The 22,766-nt window shown below is 37.9% G+C and overlaps 1 protein-coding gene across 4 annotated transcripts in view; it reads right to left on the bottom strand.

Moving 5' to 3' along the window:
- Positions 1–15,742, bottom strand: part of LOC136758612 (pre-B-cell leukemia transcription factor 3) — a 96,131-nt gene extending 80,389 nt beyond the window's left edge. For all 4 annotated transcript variants that reach the window (XM_066713145.1, XM_066713148.1, XM_066713146.1 and 1 more), the window contains exons 1-2: positions 14,095–15,742; positions 12,878–12,951 (exon numbers count right to left, since the gene is read on the bottom strand). In XM_066713145.1, coding sequence (XP_066569242.1) covers positions 12,878–12,951; positions 14,095–14,291 — 271 coding nt within the window. In that variant the 5' untranslated portion in view covers positions 14,292–15,742. The remainder of the gene's footprint in view (positions 1–12,877; positions 12,952–14,094) is intronic.
- Between the last annotated feature and the right edge of the window lie 7,024 nt (positions 15,743–22,766).

Raw genomic sequence — 22,766 nt, 5'->3', positions numbered from 1 at the left:
GGCGGAACATTTACTTTTTTTAAATGAAAATTTAATGTTTCAATACTGAGCACAATTTGGTTAACCCAGGAAGAATAGCTGACAAGTCAAAGGTGATGTCAAATTCATCAGCCTATCTCTTTCAGGTCTGAAATGTGCACAGCCTAGGGAATAAATGAGCCCAGACGTGTTTTTATCAGATGCAATGCAGTGATGAAATACAAGCAATCTTTACCCCGTTTTTATGTCTTGGAAATATTTTAAATATTTCCCTAGTGCAGATTACAGCTCCAGGTGGCCTAGAGGGGGTAATACTGTGACCTTTCACCCCGGGGGCCTGGGCCCAAGCGTTGTTTAGCTCACCAGGGAAATAACAGGTCTCCAGAAAATGCCTGATCTTGCAATCAGTTCCAGTGAGGTATAGCTGCAGTTTGATACCCTGCAGATTAGTTTGATGGTTTCAGGTTATCCCCCAGTGGATATGAATTAACATTACAAAAAAATAATACTAATAGTAATAATAACGCAGACACTGGAGAAAATTGATCAAGGTTACTTTGGGGGGAGTGAATTATAGTGAGGTCACGGTGGTGAATTAAATGTTTGCATTTATGTTCACTTGCTGAAGAAAGGGGGACAGGGGGTTCAATAATCTAGAATGACGAATAAATAAATAAGACACTTAATACATTTACTTGCGTGTTATTTGTACAGATGTCGACCAAAATTAGTCAGAGAACTTTTCCCCTTGATGGGAATGTTACTTGACTGACAACTTGCTGGTCAAAAGGTAAAGCTGTCAGAAGGCTTGCAGTGTGTCTTTCTCTTCCTGTTAGAGCACTCGTCAGTTATAGACGAGCAGAGAGCCAAACACCAGCTACAGGGGCCTCGGAGCCGCGTCAGCCGGCCTCTGTGACTGGCTGCCAGGCCCTCCGTCGCTCACACTTTAAGCTGCATCATCAACAGGCGTATATGACGGCTTTTGTCACATGACAACCGAGGCTGCTGAGATCACTCCATTCCTTCTGATGCCCCCCTCCTTACTTTCTATACTGTGCTGATGCCATCAGTTCAGAATCTGAAGACTGTGTTAAAAAAAAAGTACAAGACAAAGTCTGTCCAGGAATAAAAAGTAATGGTTTGTTTTGATTATTTCTTCCAAAACCAGATTGGTTGGTTGGCCTTGTTAATGAGGAATCAGATTTTCTGTTGAGGTTTTCTTCAATGCTATATGACCACGAATGTGTACGTGTTTTAAATTAGCTGTTTACAATTCAGAATGATCCTGACAGTAAAAATGCATTTAATATACAGTTGGTCTTTTACAGTAAGGCACTGAACTGTGCAATATACACCACGGTGGCGTTTGCATTTCCCTACATGGCTACAGTGGTAATTGCAGATACATCTGATACGGCACTACGCTGCTGTACAATCCCCTAAGAATACAGCGCAGGAATCTTTACAGATTTAATTACCGCTGAGTTTCTGGAGAGCAGGTTTCCAAAAAAAAAAAAAAACTCCAGGGGTTACAACCCAGGTAATCTTCTTATTTATTTTCCTATTATTGGGAGGATTGCAGCGGAGGACAGCGCGTGGCTCCCAGACAGAGGAAGCAGGACCATTTCAAGTTCACTTTCTAATAACAGCAAAATGAGCAATCCGAAAGAGAAAGTAATTAAATGAAATATGAGCTCACCGCCAGCATCATGGGGTCACATTTAGCAAACAAGATTAGCAAATAAAAAGGCATTGCTGCTTGTCAGGGGTATACACTTATTATGGTCCGTGGGATTTATTTTGATTCTTAGTTTTTTTTCCCTGTTTTGTCTGAGTTCTGCGTTTGTGCAACTAAGCAGTTAAGGATATGAGATGCAATACGGTGTGTTCGGGGAGGGGTCTTGAGTGGCGGGACACTGCGAGGCTCTGGACCGGGGATCTTGCTCTGAGCAAACCGTTGGTATAAGGCAGCACAGCGGTGCTTGACAACAGCCACGCTCCCACAATTGTAACCCTCAAATCCAATCAATCCTTGCTCTTTGCATCTCAAGCAGCAGCTTCTGGCTGACACTGCCTGAAGATAACTATTTTACCACCTCTGTCATGCCTAATTAACAAGTCAGATGTACAATTTAGAAATTTCGCAATTAACCTGCTAAAATATTGTTGGAGGATGCTAATTGTTATGCCAGTTGCCATAAAGCCTCATTTGCATAACTTATGTGCGAAAAACAATTATGGGCTGTGTTCACACAGGAGCCCAACAAAACTGCTTCCAGCTACAGCTGATGGGAAGGAGAAAGAAAAGAAAAGAGGGGAGGGAGGGCACTGGGGGGGTTCTGGGGTTGGGGGCAGAAAAAGAACATTAATTTGCCCCCAAAAAACGATGTCCCCTTATTTCTATCAGCGTTTGCTCTCAGTTGCCGAACGCAGGCACTAGCTAAAACGACAACAACAGCAACAAAATCAACCCAACGATTAGGAGCATATGAAAGCAGGAGATTTTTTTTTTCCTTTGCAATTACAACTACCCCCCCCCACCTCCACCCCCCTCTCCTCTGTCTCCTCCTCTCCCTCCTCTTCTCCTGCTGTTAGAAAGGAAAGGGATTTTCAGAGCTCCTGAGATAAATGCCTCGTCTTCACAATTCCCCTACACACCAGAGAGGAAGTACAAGTGGCAGTGCCATTGAAATCGCCAGGCGACCAGCTGCGAGGGAGTCACGCCGCCGCACACTATCTAGTCACTGCAGTCGTATCACTGGGGGACACTTGAACAAAAAGAAGCTAAAGTCAATTGTTTCTCCAGTGAATGGGTTTCTGTTCTCTGGCATATATTTACACAGGCATTTAGAGCAGATTTATGCCATTAAACCAAAGGCTGAAGAACAAGGCAGCCTTACAAATATTTACATTAGATCTCAGTCCAAGGCCCCTGCTGCTGTCACTGTGCAGCTCAACAGATACCTGTTTTTATTGTTTGTTTATTTTTTTATTACTATTTTCCATTGCAACTGGGTGCAGGGCATGAAAGGATATTTGTCTTTTTCTTTGCTTTTTGCGCTCTCTGGCTTTTCATTTTCTTTATTTTTTCTTTTGTCTCTGGGTGTGTTATTTTACTCTAAATATAAATAATGTATCCGATTTGCTGTCAGTGATACCCAGACATACATACAAAGCAAGTTTAATTAATAAGCCAGTTTCTGCACTTGTGCATCATTTTAAAATGTCCAGTGGCAGGTTCTGTATATCGTAAATTTTCTGACACAAATAAATAATAATAATAATAATAATAATAATAATGTTTCAGTCAGTTTATTTGTTTTTACATATTATATTATTTAATTTATCCCCCAAAAATGATGCTTTGTGATTTAGTTATATTCATAATAATTACAAATTAAAGATTAAAAATAATTTATAGATTTATAAATATAGATATAGATATGAAAAAAAATTAAACCAACTTAACCGTATTAATGAGTGGATAGATTTATTTGCCTCATTAACTCTCTGTCAGGGTGCCTCTAAATGAATGTTCCCCACAGGTTTCAGAAGTGCTGGGCTCCTCAATCCCAGCACTCCAGCGATTCAATGTAATCCTTTTAGTCAGTCGCACATTTGCTTTATTATGGACTAACCATTACATTAATTCAGTCAGCTGAGCGTCCATGAGCAAATATGCGAAGTAGTAAATAAGCAAAATAAATAAATGAACGGATTGAACATCTCTGCCAGGCCTCCCCCAACCCAGACATCGAAATAAGTGACGCACCCCACTGGGGAGATTAATATCAGCCCATGAAAATCAAAATAACACCCCTAACCCAATTCACTGCATGGGGAGCTAGGCACTTAACACTGCATGCTGATACCCATTCACTCCCTGGCCTCCCTATTCTGAACTTGATATGGCAGAGGTCAGGAAAACAACAAGTCGATACGTTGCTAAGAGCGTGGTTCCACAGCTGAGAGGGGTGCGAAAAAGAAATCACTCAGAGAGGCCTAAGTTCCTCTGCAGTACATTCTTATTTACCCCGTAATAGTTTTCTTTAATCTCCTTCTATTGATTAAACCTCACATCAAAGAGGGGCCCTGCTGAAGAAGTTCTCTCTTCCTGCTCAGAAATACCATATGGAGCTCATCTTTCACCTCTGCTGCTGCTGCCCTGGCTGCCGCCGCTGCAAGCCGCCCTTGAACGGCACGGGGAGAAGTGAGCGCAGGAGGAAACAAACGCGGAGAGAGAACCCGGTTAATTACTGCAGAGCCCATCGGATCCTGGCCAGTCCAGCCTCCAGTACCGTGGGGTAAATGTATGCTTTGCTATGAATTTTCTGCGCTTGCTAGATTGACATTACAAATTTGAGAGCGGGATCTGCTGTACACTGATTGCGAGGTACGCTTTTCATTATCCTACTGGTCAGATTTCAGAGGGGAAAAGAAGAAGAAAAATTATTGTTGTTGTTGTTTTGGAATCACAAACTCTTTGAAAAGCCCTCACACGCAATGTACAGATTTTTGCACACAAATTCACAAATTCTTTCATTTGCATATTTTCAGATGAACTCATAATAATCTTATGATTCTCTCGTAAAATACAAATAAAAATAATAATAACACAAAAGTAGATTAAAAAAAGAAGGAACTCGCTTAACTTGTTCTGTGGAGTGCCCTCCGCTTAATCTGCCCCATAAACATATTCCGTTGTCTAATGCAGTTTTTGATCATTTGGTAAATTAGACAAGGAAGCTACAGTATAATGCAAAGAAACAAATCCTTCAGGAACGGATGGCTATGTCCCTAATCTATTTAGTGTTACTAAAATTAAGTATAGAACAAACATTTTGACAAATAACTCTTGGTTCAATGTTTAACAGTGAAGCGGATTAGCAAGATATTTCTGCTTGCTACTGTGGGCTATGCTTTAGTATGCTCTTAATTACTGTGAAACTGCTTTCTGGCAACTGCAAGCACAGACCAAAGTGATCACACGTGATAAAAACATTCACCCAAATCTATACATTTCAATTGACATTTCATACCTATATAGTAATTAAATATGAAGAGAGACTGGGGGGGGACTTTATAGGACAGTAGTCAATGACAGTGAATTAGTCTCTTGCTTGTTAATTATAACAGGATCAGATATTGCTGACTCTAAAAATAGACACACACACACACACACACACACACACACACACACAAAAAGAAACAAACACAAAAAAACTTGAAATAATTCACTCTCCTCTCATTTCGTGCTTCATGAAATGCTGGTTTTAGGGAGGGGGTAGAAAGAAAAAAAAGAGAAGAAAGAACACAAAAAAAAACCTTCAAACAAAACTAAAGAAAATTCTAGCAGCCTCTTCTCTCATACCTCTCAATCAATTCATTTAAATGCAAAACCAAGAGAAACTGAAAATACAAACCCTCCTGCTAAAAACGCTCAATTTACTGACAGGCAAATGGCTTCATGCTGCCACTTAATCTCATTTCTTGCATAATGCCCTCTAATTAGCATATCAAAGTGAATTAATACTTCTAGGGCATTAGCAATGGGAAAATCTGCTCTAGGCTTACAATAGCAGTTAGGAGAGTGCCAAGAAATCTTCCAAAACACCACAAACCGCTTTGCATTGCAAAACGCTTCCATCTATTTATTCTCTCTGTACACTTTTTTGCCACACAACATGGGCTACTGTTCCATTCAGAGAACGAAAGTTTGAGTGCCCCCTCAACCGCCCCTAAAAAAAACACACCAAAAAAACTAAGTTACCAACCTTGCCTTGCAGATTGCTGTCTATGACCTTATCTGCCAGCAAACTCCTATAGCACACTAAGAAGCTTTTCTTATCCATAGGTAAAACAAGCTAGACATGCCCCAGTCATATCTAGAGCATCACATTATTTAATTTAAAAAAGGACAGAAAATAAACTTCTTTCCATGTTTATGAAAGGAGAGATTGGTCTAGATCTACACCTAGAACATTAGAGCATTAGAGCCCTTGTGCTCCGGTGAGATGGGGACTGATTTTGTGTTGTTTTTAGTTTTTTTTACGGCAGGTCACAAATTCAAGTTCTGAACATCATCAGCTACAAGCAAGCTTACGAGGACTGGACTGTGAGATGCTGTAAGAGACTTCAAAGGGTAAGATAACTAGGAGAACCCTTGTAAACAGTGACACGATCGCCACTGAACGGCTCCCCGTAGACTCCCAATTCTGCGTGGTCAAGCAGTCCATCGAACCAGCCGAGCTGTTTGATTTGCTCCAAGAAGAGGAGCTGCAACTTCACACGACAGGTTACTGTCTAATTGTAAACCTACATAGCATTCTTTTACACAGTTAGGATCATGACATGACAATTACGCTGTCAAACATCGTCTCATAATGACACCGCTCGTGGTCTTTAATCGAAAACAGCAAGCTCTTTTTTCTTGGTCGTCCCCCCCCCCCTCCAAACAGATGTACATACAAAACATTTTTTTTTCTGTCGCTGTTTACATGGTTACCAAGCAAACACTTCAGTTTCAATTTACCCCTTTACATTTTAAGCTTTCATTAAAATGAAACATAATATAACAATGAGCGTTTAATCTCCTTCCAGCTCTTTTTCTTGATTTAGGATTTATATTTAGTTCAGAAGTTCTTTAATGAAATAAACTAAGTCTCCCCAAAAGAACCACAATGTTTCACACAGGATGCACATGCCTTGGTTGTTTTAAGGGGGGGGGGGGGGGGGTTGGTTGTGTGTGTTTGCTAATTTGTTTTAAACAGATAACCAGAAAGACTCTATAGATAGGCTACTTGATTATCCTCAGCATAAAATTATAACAGGATTTTAGTTATTCCAGACTAATAATTATTAGTATGGTTTCAGCAACTGAACCTTATTTTACATTTCTGCGAAGAAAAATACTCCTAGTCAGCAGAACTGAAACATAAGTGAAGTTCACAAGGTCCGATCATTTAAACACACTAAACTGCAGTGCAATAGTAATCAACAAACACAGAGAAAATAAGTCATCTTCATAAACATTTTAAAAATGCACAAGAACAGTACACAGCGCCTTGAAAACTCAAAAAAAAAAAAAAGACTGCTTATCTTTTCATATTTATAGTATAATCAGGGTTATACATCTGAGCCGTGACCTCTGTGAATTTCCACCGCTTTGATACATGGCCAGACAAAAGCCATGAGGCAGGTGGCTCAGCCTACCAAGTTTTTCTTTCAGAACTTCTAATCCTGAACAAGAGGTCCTGATGACTTGAAAGATTTGACATTTCCAAAGCTGACAACTGCAGTGTCTCATCCCCGTAACTTATTGACTGATAATGCAACTAATAAAAACAGCCCTGCTTTTTAAAATAAGCACTGTATTAAAGAATGCTAAAAGATGCTACACAGCAGTTCAAGGACTCTTACTCAGCTTACTAAAAAACACGTATACAAATATCTGCCTAGAAAATTTGCCCAAACAGTAACCGGCAGTCAAATCTTCTTTCCCAAAGTCTGCTGCACTGGGCCTGCTATAGTTACCCTAAAATTCTTGCTCGTATTATCTGAGTATTACTCTCGCCAAATTCACTGTTAACATCCAGAGGAGGGTGGGCGACATGCAAAAGTTGCCAAAAGAGAACTGTGTAAAACAGCAAACACGCACACACAAAAAGAGCACAACTGCACGAGGAAGGGGCTTTATCAAAAGAAGGCCTGCTTATCAACCAGATAAGAGGATGTCATTCAACAGGCCTGCTGAGAAAACAAACACCGCTGGGCTCTCAGAGTGAGAATTTCCACAATAAATACAGAGGGCAAACACTGTTTTTACTGGTAAGGCTCCTAAACAAAATACACACACAAATTAGAAAAGGCCAAACTCCAAACTAAAGAGTGCTTAACAAGTCTTAACGCTAATGGTTTAAAGAAAAAAGAAAAGGTGCCAAAAAAATCCAGAGATTAATGATGGTTGAATTGGTGGGGGGGGAAGCAAATAAACTAACAAAAAATACCTTGTTAATGTTTTAGCGCTCGTGTGAAGGCAAACCTTTCAAACACGTTGTATCAAAGGGATTAGAGAAGATTACAGCAACTCAACTGGTAAACAAGCTCATTTAAATAATTAGCATACTTAGGGATTCTATTCTTTATGCATATTTAATTTGTATTTTAATATAATATACAATATATAAATATGTTGTACGGAACATACTATGAGCACGTGCAGATGTAAACACTGCAGGTGGATGTTCGTGATGAAGCACAGAATCAGGATTAAGATTTAAGTGCCGTTGCTGTATCAGCACTGCCTACGATCTCCACAGTTGGTGAGATGTTTTTAGTCTGCAGTTAACAGCTATAACTGCACATCAATGTTTTAAAAAGCCAATATGTTTCTTTCTGTGTTCTGAGGCGAACTGGGGTTCTTCATTTTTTTGAAGAAGTGCCCACAGATTGTGAATTTTAATATCAAAATTATCCTACTTTATATTGTAAATATATGCAGGATAATGATAAATGTTTGATGAAAATTGTAAAAGCATGAGAAATATTGTCATGTAATTATGCTTAAAAATATGTTCTCTTACAGCATCAAAAAGTGGTTGTTTTCTGTACATAAACAGTTGATTTTAACACTCATTAACAATTTAACAAGGTCAGTCTGTTGATATCCCGCAATATTTGTGCAAAGCAATTTCTGAATTGTGCCGACTCTTGTCATATTTTATCGCTTGTAAAGAAGTAATGACAAGACTTGATGTAATCAATAGTGCAGTAAGGCAACTGTCTGGGTTAAACTTAATAATGCACACAAATCTGCACTAAAATACTGAAAATGAAACCCAGTAAATAAGCATTAAATAAAACAGCAAGAAAACCAACCAGAACCGTTTATTTCTACAAGTACTGGCAAGTTAGCTGTCAGCATAATAAGACAGATTTTTTTTATTTAGCAAAATGTTACAAATTGAAATGTGGTGTATTGTCCTTGATAAATCTGTCACCATTTATAAAATCCAAGACCAGCATTACCAAACACGCAGCTGCAGACACACTAGCACCTACAAACATATAAAAGCCAAGCAAAGGCAAAAGTATCCCTGTAAAAATATATTTTTAACTTTCAGTGTTCAGAGTAGCTTGAGCATCCTTACATCTATAGTACTACGACTACATCCAACAACTACCAAACTACACGGCACCGATTCACATGTCCTGGGCTCTTTCTCATGCTTTTTGCCCCACTCTAGTCTCACAGTTACTCTGCCGTGTTTCCAAGTAATTTCTTCAGGCTGTCACCCCAGGGCTAAAACATTTAGTGATCATTTTCCTCTTTCCTCGCACTCTCTCTCCCTCTCTCCCCGGTAGACATAAAGAATACCTCAAACAGACCAGGCAGTCATGCAGGCCCTCCCCTTCCCCTGTGGACACCTCCTGCAGCCGAGAAGTTCATTAAGTTTTATGATCTTCCCCAAGTCACTTCTGCTTATAAGCCTCACAAAGGCCACAAATCTGGCAAACCATCATGTACACTATTAGGAAGCAGTAGTAAATGAATGTCATTTAGGGGTTGTGGTCTGTGATGGCTATATATCTTTTTTTTTATGTTGTTTTTGTGGTTGTTGATGTTTATTTGACAGCTGTCATTTCTGTCTCCCCCCCTGCCCCGCCAAACCACCACCACTACCACCCACCACCACCCTTCAACTGTACACGTCAATGCAATATATTGGATATGTGCATTTTGTAATACAATAATATTTGCACATATCTCTATTTTTGTTCAGCATTTTGGAAAGTGCTTTTACAATCTCTACTCTCATCCTCCAAAAAACTAAATTGTAGATCATGGTAATAAAACCTAGCGCTTAAGCGTCAATGAAGACAGCACAAACTAATTTTTAGTTTTTATCTTTGAACATCAAAACATGTTGTCTATAGTTGTATCATATGGAAGAAGGATTTAAAAAAGGCAACAAAGAATTGCTCCTTTTATATTTTCTAACATAATGTCTAAAGCAGGAGTGTATAAAAAATACATTATAACTAACATATTTTTTAAATGATAGCTACACACAGTTCTCTCTAATAATATGCTTCACACTGCAGTAATTTTACAATGCAAATTGCAAGTACTATCTTCTTCATTAGTTAGTAAATAAATACTTTGTTTAAATCTCAATCATGTTTTTTTGACACCATTTCTAAATTATACATTGTTGCTACAATTACAAAATATTTTACATTTCCCAAACTGTATAATTCTACAGCTGCCAGTTTGACCAGACTACAGTTTGCTGGTTAAATTGCAAAAACTAAATTAAAATGAAAATACATAAAATAACATCTGTCCCACTAATTTATTATTAGCCTATTTTTGATCAGGGCTGTTGTCTTTGTATATGAATAAAAGTACTATACCCCAAAAACAATAACACAGCAAAATGAACGCAGTATTAAATGCATTCCTACGAGGAGCTTCGTTTATTGTTCATATCATCTAATTTTAAAAACAAAAAAGTCTGCAAGGAGTCAGATCACCTACTATTGTACGACAGAAACATAAGTGAAGTACTTCCAATAAATTCTCATCTTTATTGATTAAATGTTATTATTCTAATAATTTAACTCTTTATTCTACTAGATTAAATCTGTTATCGCAAACACAAACTACAGTTCAGACAACACAGTATCAATAATACTAAATCTAAGCATCCTCTACACCTTGCTTTGTAATTTGCTTGTTTAATCTATTAGTTTAGCTCACCTTAAGATCTGAGGAATGCGTTCCTTCCCGAGAAACCGGTTCATTAAATAATGGTGAATGACAATCCAACCCTATTGCCTTTTCTTTCCTTTCTCCAAATCTCTAAAACGTCCACTTCGTGCAAAGTTGTCATTGTATCCAGTATATTTACTACAAAACTTCAGCAGGCAAAATTTACTTCCATTTGTAGCATTTGGTGAAGCTGGGACGCAGAAGCAAACGGCAGCGTTTTCACCAAAGTTTTGCTACATATTTGCAACCTTGCTCCAGTAGCATTGCAGCATCAGTAAAGTTTTGCTACACAATTTCAGCCGTGCTTCTGCAGCATTGCACACATGGCATTGCTGGAGGAGACTTGTTTGATTCAAGGCTGGGGACTTCCATCAAACAACATCATCTATTGTGATACAGTGACACATGTTAATGCTTCGTGTCATCACATTTATCCCGGACACTTGCCTGTTTCTTTTACAACGCATGGCTGGCGATCCACGAAAAACTCAAAATAATAATAATAAAAATAATAGTAAAAACTGTAAGTATAATCATAAGACACATATGCGTAAGGATTTCAAATGCCCCGATGTATTCATTTATTTTGTGTCTTCATACTAACACACACACAAAGTGCCACTTCGGAAAACAGTTTGAGGTAGATGGAAAGCAACAATAGCCTACAAAAAAAAAACATAATATTTTTTAAATAAAGTGTAATTGTTTTCAAATATATATATATATGTCTTGTGAGTCTATATACATTGTAGCAGTAAAAACACAGTCCAGATACAGGTATATCATTTTATGATCATACTCCATATTACAAAATCCATTTCTACACAACCGCGAGATTAAATAGCAAAGACAGCAACATGAAGTAACCGATATCAACTACTTATTGTATTGCCTTAACTGTCGTTTGCTTTGCATACCTCTTCAATGTAACACTGTAGCTTTCCGCGTTTAGGATACATGGAGCAAACAAAAAACAAATGGAAGACAATCTGATTATTCCCCCCCAGAAAAAAGCCCAATACTGGAATAGGAACACACCACACAACACTACTGGATAAATCGCATTTGTTTTTCTCCGGATATATATATATATTGCTCACCATTTCTAATTCAACAGATTGTATTTTTGTATCATGTCAGCCTTAGTATTTTCCCGAGTTCTGCATGGATGACACAAGTTAAATGTCAAAGTAGCATTTGGCTTCATCCGCGCATCTACCCGCTGGTTTAACATTAATTTCACTTTGATGCGTCAGGACGCATCGTAACTTTCGCCACCCAACGCCCTCTTACTCTTTCCTTCTCCATCGAGTTCATCAGCTATCTTTAATACAGGATTTATTTGTATTGACGTGCAATGCAACCTGGGATGACTTGTTTGCTGATAGCTTATTTAATCATTTTTGAAGTAAAAACGAATGTATATATTGGTTGTGATGGTGTGTGTGTGTGTGTATATATATATATATATATATATATATATAAATACATAAATCATGGGCTGGCAGCACTGGAATAATAAAATAATACTTTGCAATTTAATAAAATAATAATAAATAATAAACACTTAAATAATGTTATTGCATCTTAGATAAATCCCACGCTCTGCGTTATAATGAAGACTGCGATTTGCATTGCAAGTTGCGATAGCTGGCTGCACGGATGCATTATTAACATCATCGCTATCTGCATGGCTTGTGTTTTATTTACAGGATGCGTGTAAGTTTTCAAATAAACGATAAGATAAGGAGAGGGAAAATGCTAAAAAGAACAGCTGCCGGTCGTCTTCTGTTTCTCCTCCAAGGCATCCGACGTACAAAGAAGCTATCTGCAGCCCGCTATCCCCCAAAACAGCCGAAAGCCCGGGGGAGGAGAGGGTTTGCTCTGTGCATGATATACGATCGTCTTCACCCACATTTTCATTGCACAGCGTGCTTATGAATTGTAAAATTTACTTTAAATGTATTACGTTGGCTAATATAAGAAAGGGGGGTGGGGGGGACAGAGAGAGCAAAGATGGCGGTGTGCAAGCGTTTCCCAACGAGCCATGGGAATGTTGCCTTTTCTGTGTTTTCCCCTCTTTATTGTATTGGTTTGCAAACCATACAAGAATAAAAGTCTTACCTGTTTTTTCTTTAATCTCACAGAGGACACTGAAGAGGGCAGGTTTCATTCTGTGGCAGTTCAGTCCATGTTTCCTGTTACAGTATACGGCAAGAAAAAAAAATGATATACAACACTATCAAAATAACTTTTAATACAATACTTCCCTTTTTCCCACACCAGACTGCCTCCATACAACTTGGTATAGCAGTGGTTTAATGTAGACTTTGTGCATGTGTGTATAATGATATGAGGCATAATAAAAAGCTGGTCGTCATTGCTTTTGCAAGTTATGATCCAGAATATGTACATGGTCAACATGGACATGAAACGCTGCTGTGCTAGTAGCAGGTCAAATAATTGATCACATGCATAAAAGTGTACAGGATAGTATTGTGTATGTTCTCTACTTATGTTTGCTCATAAGCAGTAACTACATATGGAAACGTGCTGAATAACAGTTTGCACTAAATACATCTGAACAGGTGAACTTGGTCTGGAACAAGTTCTCTTTCAGCAGCAACTCTTTCTTGGGGGGAGGGATATTAAGCCTAAATATGTATTTGAATATGGTATGTTATGCCCAGGGTAAGCTATGCCTTAACCAGGAGTATTGTGTATAAATAGACACTTATTTAGCAATTGAATGTGATCTGCTTTTTTACTGTACTTTGCATTGTCTGCATGTGTGTGTGTTGAATGTGTGCATGCTTATATATATATATATATATATATATATATATATATATATATATATATATATACACACACACACACATATAATTCAAATATTTCACTCTACCCTTGTCAGCACATTACTCCAATATATATTTTTTTTATCTTTCTGTGTAACATATTCCTAGAGTCAATTCACAAACACTGGGTTTCAAACGTTGGTGTAATTGTACCCCAAGAAATACACAGATGAACACAGTATTGGTTTTAAGAGCTATCGCACAATTAAACATCTAATATGCATTAAACATGTAAATAAATACCCTAAGCACTGATACATGTTCTAATCTTGTTCAGAAATTAAATCATGAACACAAATACATATAGCAAATATATATAAACAGTATTATAGATTATTAGTAACAATACCTTTAGTGTTAGAAGTAGCCTACATATTATTATTATTATTAATAATAATAATGATGATGACAACAACAACAAAAACAACAGTGTTAGTGTTAATACGTGCAACAATTTGTATGTATTTTATAAAAGGAACCAACTTTGCTTGCGCCTCGTCCAGACTTTGGTCAGTTATGGTCATGATTTGATGCAGGATGTCCCCGATGTCTTGCTTTCTTCCGTCCCCGTCCGTCCCTTCGTGTCCGTGCGGGGGAGGCAGAGCCATCCCCCCTTGCACCGAGTGGCCAGCCAGGCTGACACCGCCGAGGGTCTGCATTATCCGGGACTGCTCGTCCATGCTCTGCCGCAGCACAATCAATGCGCTTCTTTCGGAGCCACGCAAAGCGAAAAGGGCTTGGAAAAAAAGAAAGAAAATCACATCCAAAAACAATTGTGCGCGCAAGAGAAAGACAGAAAAAACGTGCGGGATAAAATGAGGCAAGCAAAACGCCACGCCGAAAAAGAGAGCAAATCAATTCCAATAAAAGGAACAAGATTCGCCTGTCCAGAAATCACTTTTTTTGTTTGTTTCTTGCAATTGTTTTTTTTTCCTTCTTCTTCTTCTTCTTCCTCGATCCGAAGTATATAATGCAGGATCAATATTTATGTTAGTAGTTGTTGTAGTAGTGTGGTACCAATAGCCCGACTTTAATTATTGGTACTTCGGTAGTCGGGATGACAACCTGTCTCTTTGATCCTGTTCAGATCTTCTTGCCAATTTGTCTTTTCTTTTTTTTCTTTTTTTTTTCCTGTGTGATTTTGACGTCTCGGATATGATCGCTATAGCTCCTCGCCGATTTCTCTCATGTGTTTGTAATCTTCTTGCAATTCTTTCTCCCCGTGCAAATCTTCCTGCAAACTTGTCCAAATCCCCATGAAACCAGCAGGACACAGAACCTCCAGAAGCTAAAGTGGAAAATAAAATGTCAAAGAACCAAATAATACAAAAACCAAAAATAAAGAAAATCTACCTATAGTATATGGCTAACTATAGAAGACGCATTTAAAAAGCAAACAAGAGGAGTGCAGATGGATTAATTGGATGAAATGGCTACAACCGGCAGCTGCCCTAATAATAATAATAATGATGATGGTGGTGATGATGATGAGAATAATAAAAAGTTTTGGAGCTTCTTTCAGATAACAAAAAAAAAAAAAAAAAAACAGAATTGCACAAAATAAATTAATAAATTAATTGCACGGTGTAAAGCAATGCGCAAAAAAAGATCTGCCTGCTGAAATTGATGAGCCCGGCTCTCTGACTGGGTGCTTGATGTTGTTTGATGGCAGCGCCAGTGAGCGATTGACAATGTGCCAATGCCACTCACTCAGTGCAGACGTGTCAGAGGCAGCGCAGAAAAAAGACTAAATCGCAATCAAAATGCACGCCCCGCCCAGCAGAGGAGGGCTCTGGGCTGGCCACTACTTCCAGCAGAAACAAAATACTGGAGTAGCACTAATGACCAGAGCAATAATAATACAGAGCACATACAGTAAAGCACGAGTGTCCCACTTTTTTTCTCCCCCTTCTAGCTTCACTTCAACGTGCTGTAAAATGCCATCACATTTACACAGCTGCTACTACACCACCACCGGGCAGGCCCATTTGCAATAAAACAAACAAAACAAAAAAAAAAAGTCCACCCACTTCAAAACCCCGAGTTTTATATTGTTTGATACAGAAAGTGATAATGAATGGCTCGGGCTCCTCGCTTTTCAAGACATGCTACCGCCGTCTCTACCTAGTCCTGCTCAGGAGGTGGGCCAGGCGAGGGGGCCATGTTACAAGATCGCAAAGTGCGGTTCATCTCCTCCAATCCGCCGCCGCCGTGCAGCCGAGTGGCGGGCGCGCCGGCCAATCAGCGGGGCCGTGTCAGGACGTGTTCCCGCCCACCGAGCCCGCGGCCTCCAGCACGCTTGTGCGGCCGCGCGGGAACTTCTGATTGGTCGTTGCCACGGGTGACACCGAGCGAACGCGCGGCTCCGTCCCCGGCCGGGGTTGCTATGGCAGCAGACGAGCGAGGCGCGGGATGCGGCTCTGAGCGTCCCGAGCCTCCCGCGCGTGGAGCCGTGCGCTCGGTGGAGGAAGCGCGCAGATGCCGCACCTGTCCTTCACTGGGGTTCTTCGGGATTTGTTTGTACCGTCGTAAACCCGAGATTGCATTTTTATTTGTGTGTGTCTGTTTTTTTTTTTTACGTGCATGATTATTTTTAACAGGACCCGGTTTATTTTCCTTATGTGCCTTTTCAAGAAGATACCATCATCCAGCCGAGAGAGAGAGAAAAGTACGTGAAATCTGTGTATAATTGTGATTCACAGCACTCGTAACACGTTTTTCACTTACTTTTTCCCGATTATAAGGTATTATTTGTATACAGAAGTGTTTTTCTGTTTCTTTAGTTTTTTTGGTCTTTGGTCTGTTGGTGCTTTTCATTGCACGAACGCACTGGTATATTCATTTTGATGTTCACCTGTGTGAAAAAGCGAAATATCTCATGGATTCATTTTCACTTGAAATAAAATAGACACGAGTGTTTTCTTAATAAAAAGTGAATCACGTACTTTGAGATGTCTCACTGGGTTATTCACACGAATTGAAATAAATACAGTTTAACAAAGTGTCTCCAGTTTTCTGTGTAACTAGACGGTAGCTTTGTTAGTCTTGTCCTATTTTTATTTCTGAAAACAGACGATATATGGAGTAATCGATACATGGATAGTAACAGATACTTTGTACGTATTTTTAAGTGTATCAATTGTTTATGACCAAGTTAAGATCATAGTTTCGTGAAAAACAACACACGGATACAAACTTACACAGTTTATATATATATATATATATATACACACACATACATATACATACATGCACACAATGAGGCTTATGCCCTATCACTGCATTTATTTCAAAGGTCTGTTTTGTACATTTCTTATTACTATTAAAAATCTGTTAATTAATTGAAACAACATCAGGAGCAGTAACACTTGAAGTAAAATACATAAAAATCAATGATATTGCTTGGGACTTTTGGGGATATATTATTATTATTACTATTACAATTGTGAAGCTTGTTATGATACCCGTGGCTGTACATTCATGATAACGCAGTCACTTTACAGTTTAAATCTGCGTTCCACAATCAACAATAATTACAACAAGAAATGGACAAGTGCATTGACAAAAAATGAAATAAAAAATCACACACGCGTTAGGCTGCACCAGGCGAGCAGTATGGATTGCAAGCCGTGGTTTGAACTTGAACTCGGAAGTTGAGAAGTGCCTTGTAGCCAGAGGCGTCAATAAATAACATTCATGGGTGGGCGCCTCGTTAAAGTTGTGAACATGCAACTACATTAGTCATTTTTAAACCAATACCTGCGAGAGCTAGCTGGCTGTTGACAGAAACCAGATTGATATTTAAAAATTTAGAAGACACCCTTGTCTACATGTTTTTGTGTGTGTGTTCATTGGCGACGGCTACAAATACAGAACATCATTAGCGAGCACCTTTCATCACAACGTCTAATCCACCCTATTGCACAATAAAAACATTTTTCATCAAGCCCATGCACAGTCCAGTATTTAATGTATCAATATTGTCCTTAAGGCAAGCACTGGTCTTACCTGTAAACCATACTTGTGGCATAAAACAATATACTTATTGATCAAAGTGGAAGGACTCTTATGGATGGTAAAGAGATCTTGTGAATGGCAATTGCATTGACTTGCTGCCACCACAATACCAGGAACAGGTCAACAACAGATAATATCTTAATAAATTAATCATTTTAGTTAATTGGAATAAAAGTATCAATGCACCTATATGCATACTCTGAAGATATGAACCTGAGGCCTACAGTCATTGCCTTGTAATGTTTTATTTCGAACAACTTCCACAGGTCTTATATAAGCAGCAACTACAGCAACAGCCTTTTAATGATGGTTGGAATAATTATCTAAAATTAGAGAGAAGAGGAAATAAAGCTGTTAATTTGAATACATTTTGAAAGTCAATCAGACATAGTTGTGCAAATGCCTGAACACATGATGGTACACTGAGAATTAGTAAATTTTGGCACCAATTCACATACCATGGTGCATGAATTGATTCCAAAGCCCTGTAGGCTGCCTACCCTGACACATTGTTACAAGGGGAATTAACATTTGATAATTAAATAGCAAATAATCAGATATGCATGGAATAAAACTTCCTTTGGGACAATCTTGTTGTTGGGAGAGAAAAAGAGAGGGAAATCACACTAGGAGGACAAATCCACAGGATGAAGAAATGTAAAACAGAAAAATGTTTTTTATTTTGTACTAAAAATACATCTTGAATGATTGACTGTATATTAATTCATTATATAAGATACATTAATGATTTGATTTAATATAAGACTCTGGTGGAAAATAAACTTGTTTTCCTGCTTTTTACACAGAAGACAAGGTTATTATTGCCAAGGTACCTGATATTGCAAAATAAATAAATAATGTACACTACAACATCAGATTGGATGATGACAATGATTAATACTAATACTAATAATAATATTAATCAGTTATCATCATTTCATAATTCTGTTTTAGTGTGGTCACAGAAAAAAGATCTGCAGGAACTGTATATCTAAAAGTATTGCTATGAAAAGAGTATAGCCTAATTAATAGCCCTGATCAAATTCCAAGCGGTGTTGTAGAGATTCTGCACTACATTCAAACCTGTCTTGCTGTAACATTTTCTTTCCAGAGGTCAAAAAGCTTCTTGTTCAACCAAAGTGGCTTTTGATTTACATGAGTCTTTATAAACAATGCTTGTCGGATTAATTGGTCTCTAAAACGCTTTACAATCAACCTCATAACAAGATTTATAGAGGACGGGATGCTTAAAATATTAGGAATTTATATTGATTCAACTGTTTAAGTCATTGATTAAATGCTGTGGCCCGATGTTTGGACCATATATTAGTCATTTTGTGTGTTTACAGTGTTACTGTGGCCTGAGCAAGAATAATACATTTGCCTTTCTCTGTATTTGTCACATTTCACGGACAGAGACAATACAGAGTGCTAGTTTTATTGGACCATCAAAGCAGATTTATATTTTATACACCTCCCCCCCGCTTGGGACAATTGTGTGTTGTTTGTTTTTTAATTGATTGACGGTGTTACTAATTTAGAAATATGTTTCAAAGCAAGTCGAGTACAATAATTTAAAATTGCATAGCAGAGGTATGGGGGTGAGCAGCACAGGGGAATGGAAAGCCACTTAATATTGCATTCACCGCCTCATACTTTTAATGAGGTTGGCAACTGAGATTGCCAGAGGAATTAAAAAAACAACAACAACAAAAAAAGGATACTACTTTTATCAGTGACTTACATGTATGTGATTTTCTGTGGAACATAAAAAGCTAAATATGACGAAAATTTTTAACAAATATGTATCAGTGAAGAAATATCACATGACAGGGAAGACACAGATAAACTATACATGCTGAAAAATAACTGATAACTGATTCATTGTATGTGGTATTATGACATAGAGCATAGAATCCTTACTGTATGGATGCATTCACTACACATTTTGCTGTATGGAATTTTTATAAGACTTTGTACAACCATGATTAAAATTCCCAGCTGGGAGCTTTATTTGAGCCCGGATCCCTAGTGACGAAAGGGACTTTTAAAGAGATTTACTGATAGAACGTCTTTGCCTTTCTGTTTGCTGTTGTGCAAACATTTTTCTAATCAAGCCCCAAGTCAGTTACCCAGCTTGACATACTTAAATCAGTACCTTACCTTGAAACAACTTAATTTTGACAAGTCACTCTCTTTCTTGGTAGTAAGGGGTAAATCCATGTGCTCTTCTGATGGGTGCGAGTGGGTGTCACTTACTGGCCAGGATACAGTGGTACCCAAGGTAACTAATCTGGATTTTGTTTTTCTCCCCCAATTATTTACCCTCATTAGTTTCTAATCCTTGCATACAATTGTTTATTTTTGGATGCTCATAATCCTTAGGGTTAACTAATCATTGAGACACCATGAGTAGCCAGTGCTGTAAAGCTCAAAACATGCAAATATCTACTGAAAAAGTGTAGAAGTTCGTCAAATTAAGTCAAGCAAAGTTTCCAAAAGACACCTGGCACTCAGAATTAACTTAATGTACTAAACATTAGACATCAGTAATGACATGCTCAATAGTGCATTAACTATTGCAGTGCAAATGCTTGGATATAGTTGTAATTTGTATTTTTTTCCCAACCATTTCTTTTTTTTTCTCTTCATGTTTCATATGCCTCACAGGACAAGAACCTACACAAACAAGTGCTAACCTTTTGCAAGAAAAGCAAATAGTTCCAATGTGGTCTTCATTTAAAAGAGGCCTTACATCTATTATCTCTGAAGCTCTATTGGCATCTTTTGGTAACCAAATCCACTTGGACATGAAACAATATTATTATGATATGATGACCTCCAAGAAATGAAAACATTCAAAATAACTGTATGACTGTTCCCTCCTTAAATGTCCATTTGCCTGCTGTATATGAGTTAACTAAATATTGCTGTGGCAATCTGAGAAACGTAACATGGAGCAAAGACAACACAATGTATTGTAAGGCTTGGTCACAACCAGCTCCTTACCAGTTTAATTGAGAAGTCATGATGAGTTCCATATTTCAGCAGCTGGTTATAGCAACGTCCAACAGTGAAAGAAGGTATTGCAAGAGGCTTACAGACTGAGCATCCCTGCTCTACAGCAAAACAAGCATTTTGCTAGCCACTACAACTGTTGCAATTGTAATGGAACAGATCAGAAAGCGAGTGATTTAGCAAGCTGTGTGGTTTCACTCTTTCTTATTCACTTGACCTTGAAGTATCAGCTCAACACACTCTTGAGTTCAGTGAATGGGAGTCCCAGGACTACTGCATTTATCATTGAAATACTGAGCTGTCAAGTCACACTGCATACCTGTCAAGGAGGGCTCATAGGTACAGAGAGAGCTCCTCTCTTCTGATGCAGTGCATGATTCTTCATTGCATTAGATTGCTTGCCTGCTCACAATCATTTTCAGCCAGATCTCAACATAATTCATTTTCATGCAAAGTCTTCTTCTTCTTCTTCTTCTTCTTCTTCTTCTTCTTCTTCTTCTTCTTCTTCTTCTTCTTCTTCTTCTTCTTCTTTGTATTCCTCTTCTTCTACTTCTACTTCTTCTTTGCTTTGCATTAAAGGTTTTAAAATCTCTACAAAATGTGGTCTATATATTTAACATTTTTAAATATTGTTTGAAATGGTTAAATGGCAATTTTGACACTTAAGTTTAATTTGCACTCATGCACTGACAGTATATTTATAAAACTCTGTATTTGTTGGTGTAACATCTTACATTATGTTTATGCTTGTACTTTATCAGACCATTTTTGTGATTAACCTTCGCACTTATCTGTGAGTAAATAGTATTCCATTGTATAAAGACAGGGAGAGAGGCACGCTGTTGGCTGAAACAAGTGGAAACATCTTGGGGAGGCATTCATCCAGCAGTGGATTTATATATATATACATATATATATACATATATATATATATACATATATATATACATATATATATATATATATACATATATATATATATACATATATATACATATATATATACATATATATATATATATATATATATATATATATATATATATGTATATGTGTGTCTGTGTGTGTGTGTGTGGTCTTTCCTCTCATGTCTGACTCTTTTATTTCCCCACATTTATTTAAACAATGCTTATTGTACTTATTCATGATGGGAAACTGTAACAAATGGCCAAACACACACATTGTAGGTAAAAGCCAGTGCAGATATTTTACAACTGCATCCCCACTCAAGAAAATAACCAAAACAGTTGGTTAGGTTGGGTTCTGTTAATTAAATGTATTCTTTGTAGGTGGTCTATTGAACTGAATCTACACTGTGGTCCAAGGCATAAGTTTTGTTTTGTTCAACAGTAATGCATTACAGAAAATCAAAACAATCAAAAGAATGTCTGCATCAGAAGATATATGATGTGTTATTTTGCAAGAAATATCCCCCTAATTCCACTATATCTATTTAGTTTTCTTCAGTGGGACAGAATGTCTGGAAATCTATGACAGGGCAGCAATTCAATTTTAACATAGCAGTTTCTTATTATGACATCTTAAATAAAAAACATTTGGATAAATACTAGATAGTAGTAATCTCATTATTCACCCATTAATAGTAGTAGTAGTAGTAGTAGTAGTAGTAGTAATATCTGATCATACAGTAGAAATAGCATACATGACAAATTTAAATGTTTTTACATCACAACACCTTTAATACAAGCTCAATAAGGAAATTACACGCAAAGTCTGGTACAGGACACACAAAAAGTGTCATAGGCTGCTGGAACCTATATGTCATACATGACCAACAAACGTTGCATGTGACCAAACAGTGTCACAACGAACCAAAAAATGTCATATGGGAGCAAAAGACGCCTTGCAGTACAAAAAAGTGTCAGATTTTGAGAAAGTGTTGTTGGGGACAAAACGCTGCCGTAGAGGATACAAATGTCATTCATCCTGTGATACATATTTACATTATTTACTGCTTAGTCTGTTGCCCTAGAGAAGCCTATTTCGACTTCGCCCTAATACACACTGTGTAGTGTGTAACACTCTGTTCTGTAATAAATACACTATTGTACTGTATTCATGTGTTGTGCTGTATTGTGCTGCACTGTAAGTACACTTAT

This window comes from Amia ocellicauda, chromosome 9 (genome assembly GCF_036373705.1).
Source record: "Amia ocellicauda isolate fAmiCal2 chromosome 9, fAmiCal2.hap1, whole genome shotgun sequence".
Classification (NCBI taxonomy): domain Eukaryota; kingdom Metazoa; phylum Chordata; class Actinopteri; order Amiiformes; family Amiidae; genus Amia; species Amia ocellicauda.
This window is presented reverse-complemented; position numbering and strand designations above follow the sequence as displayed.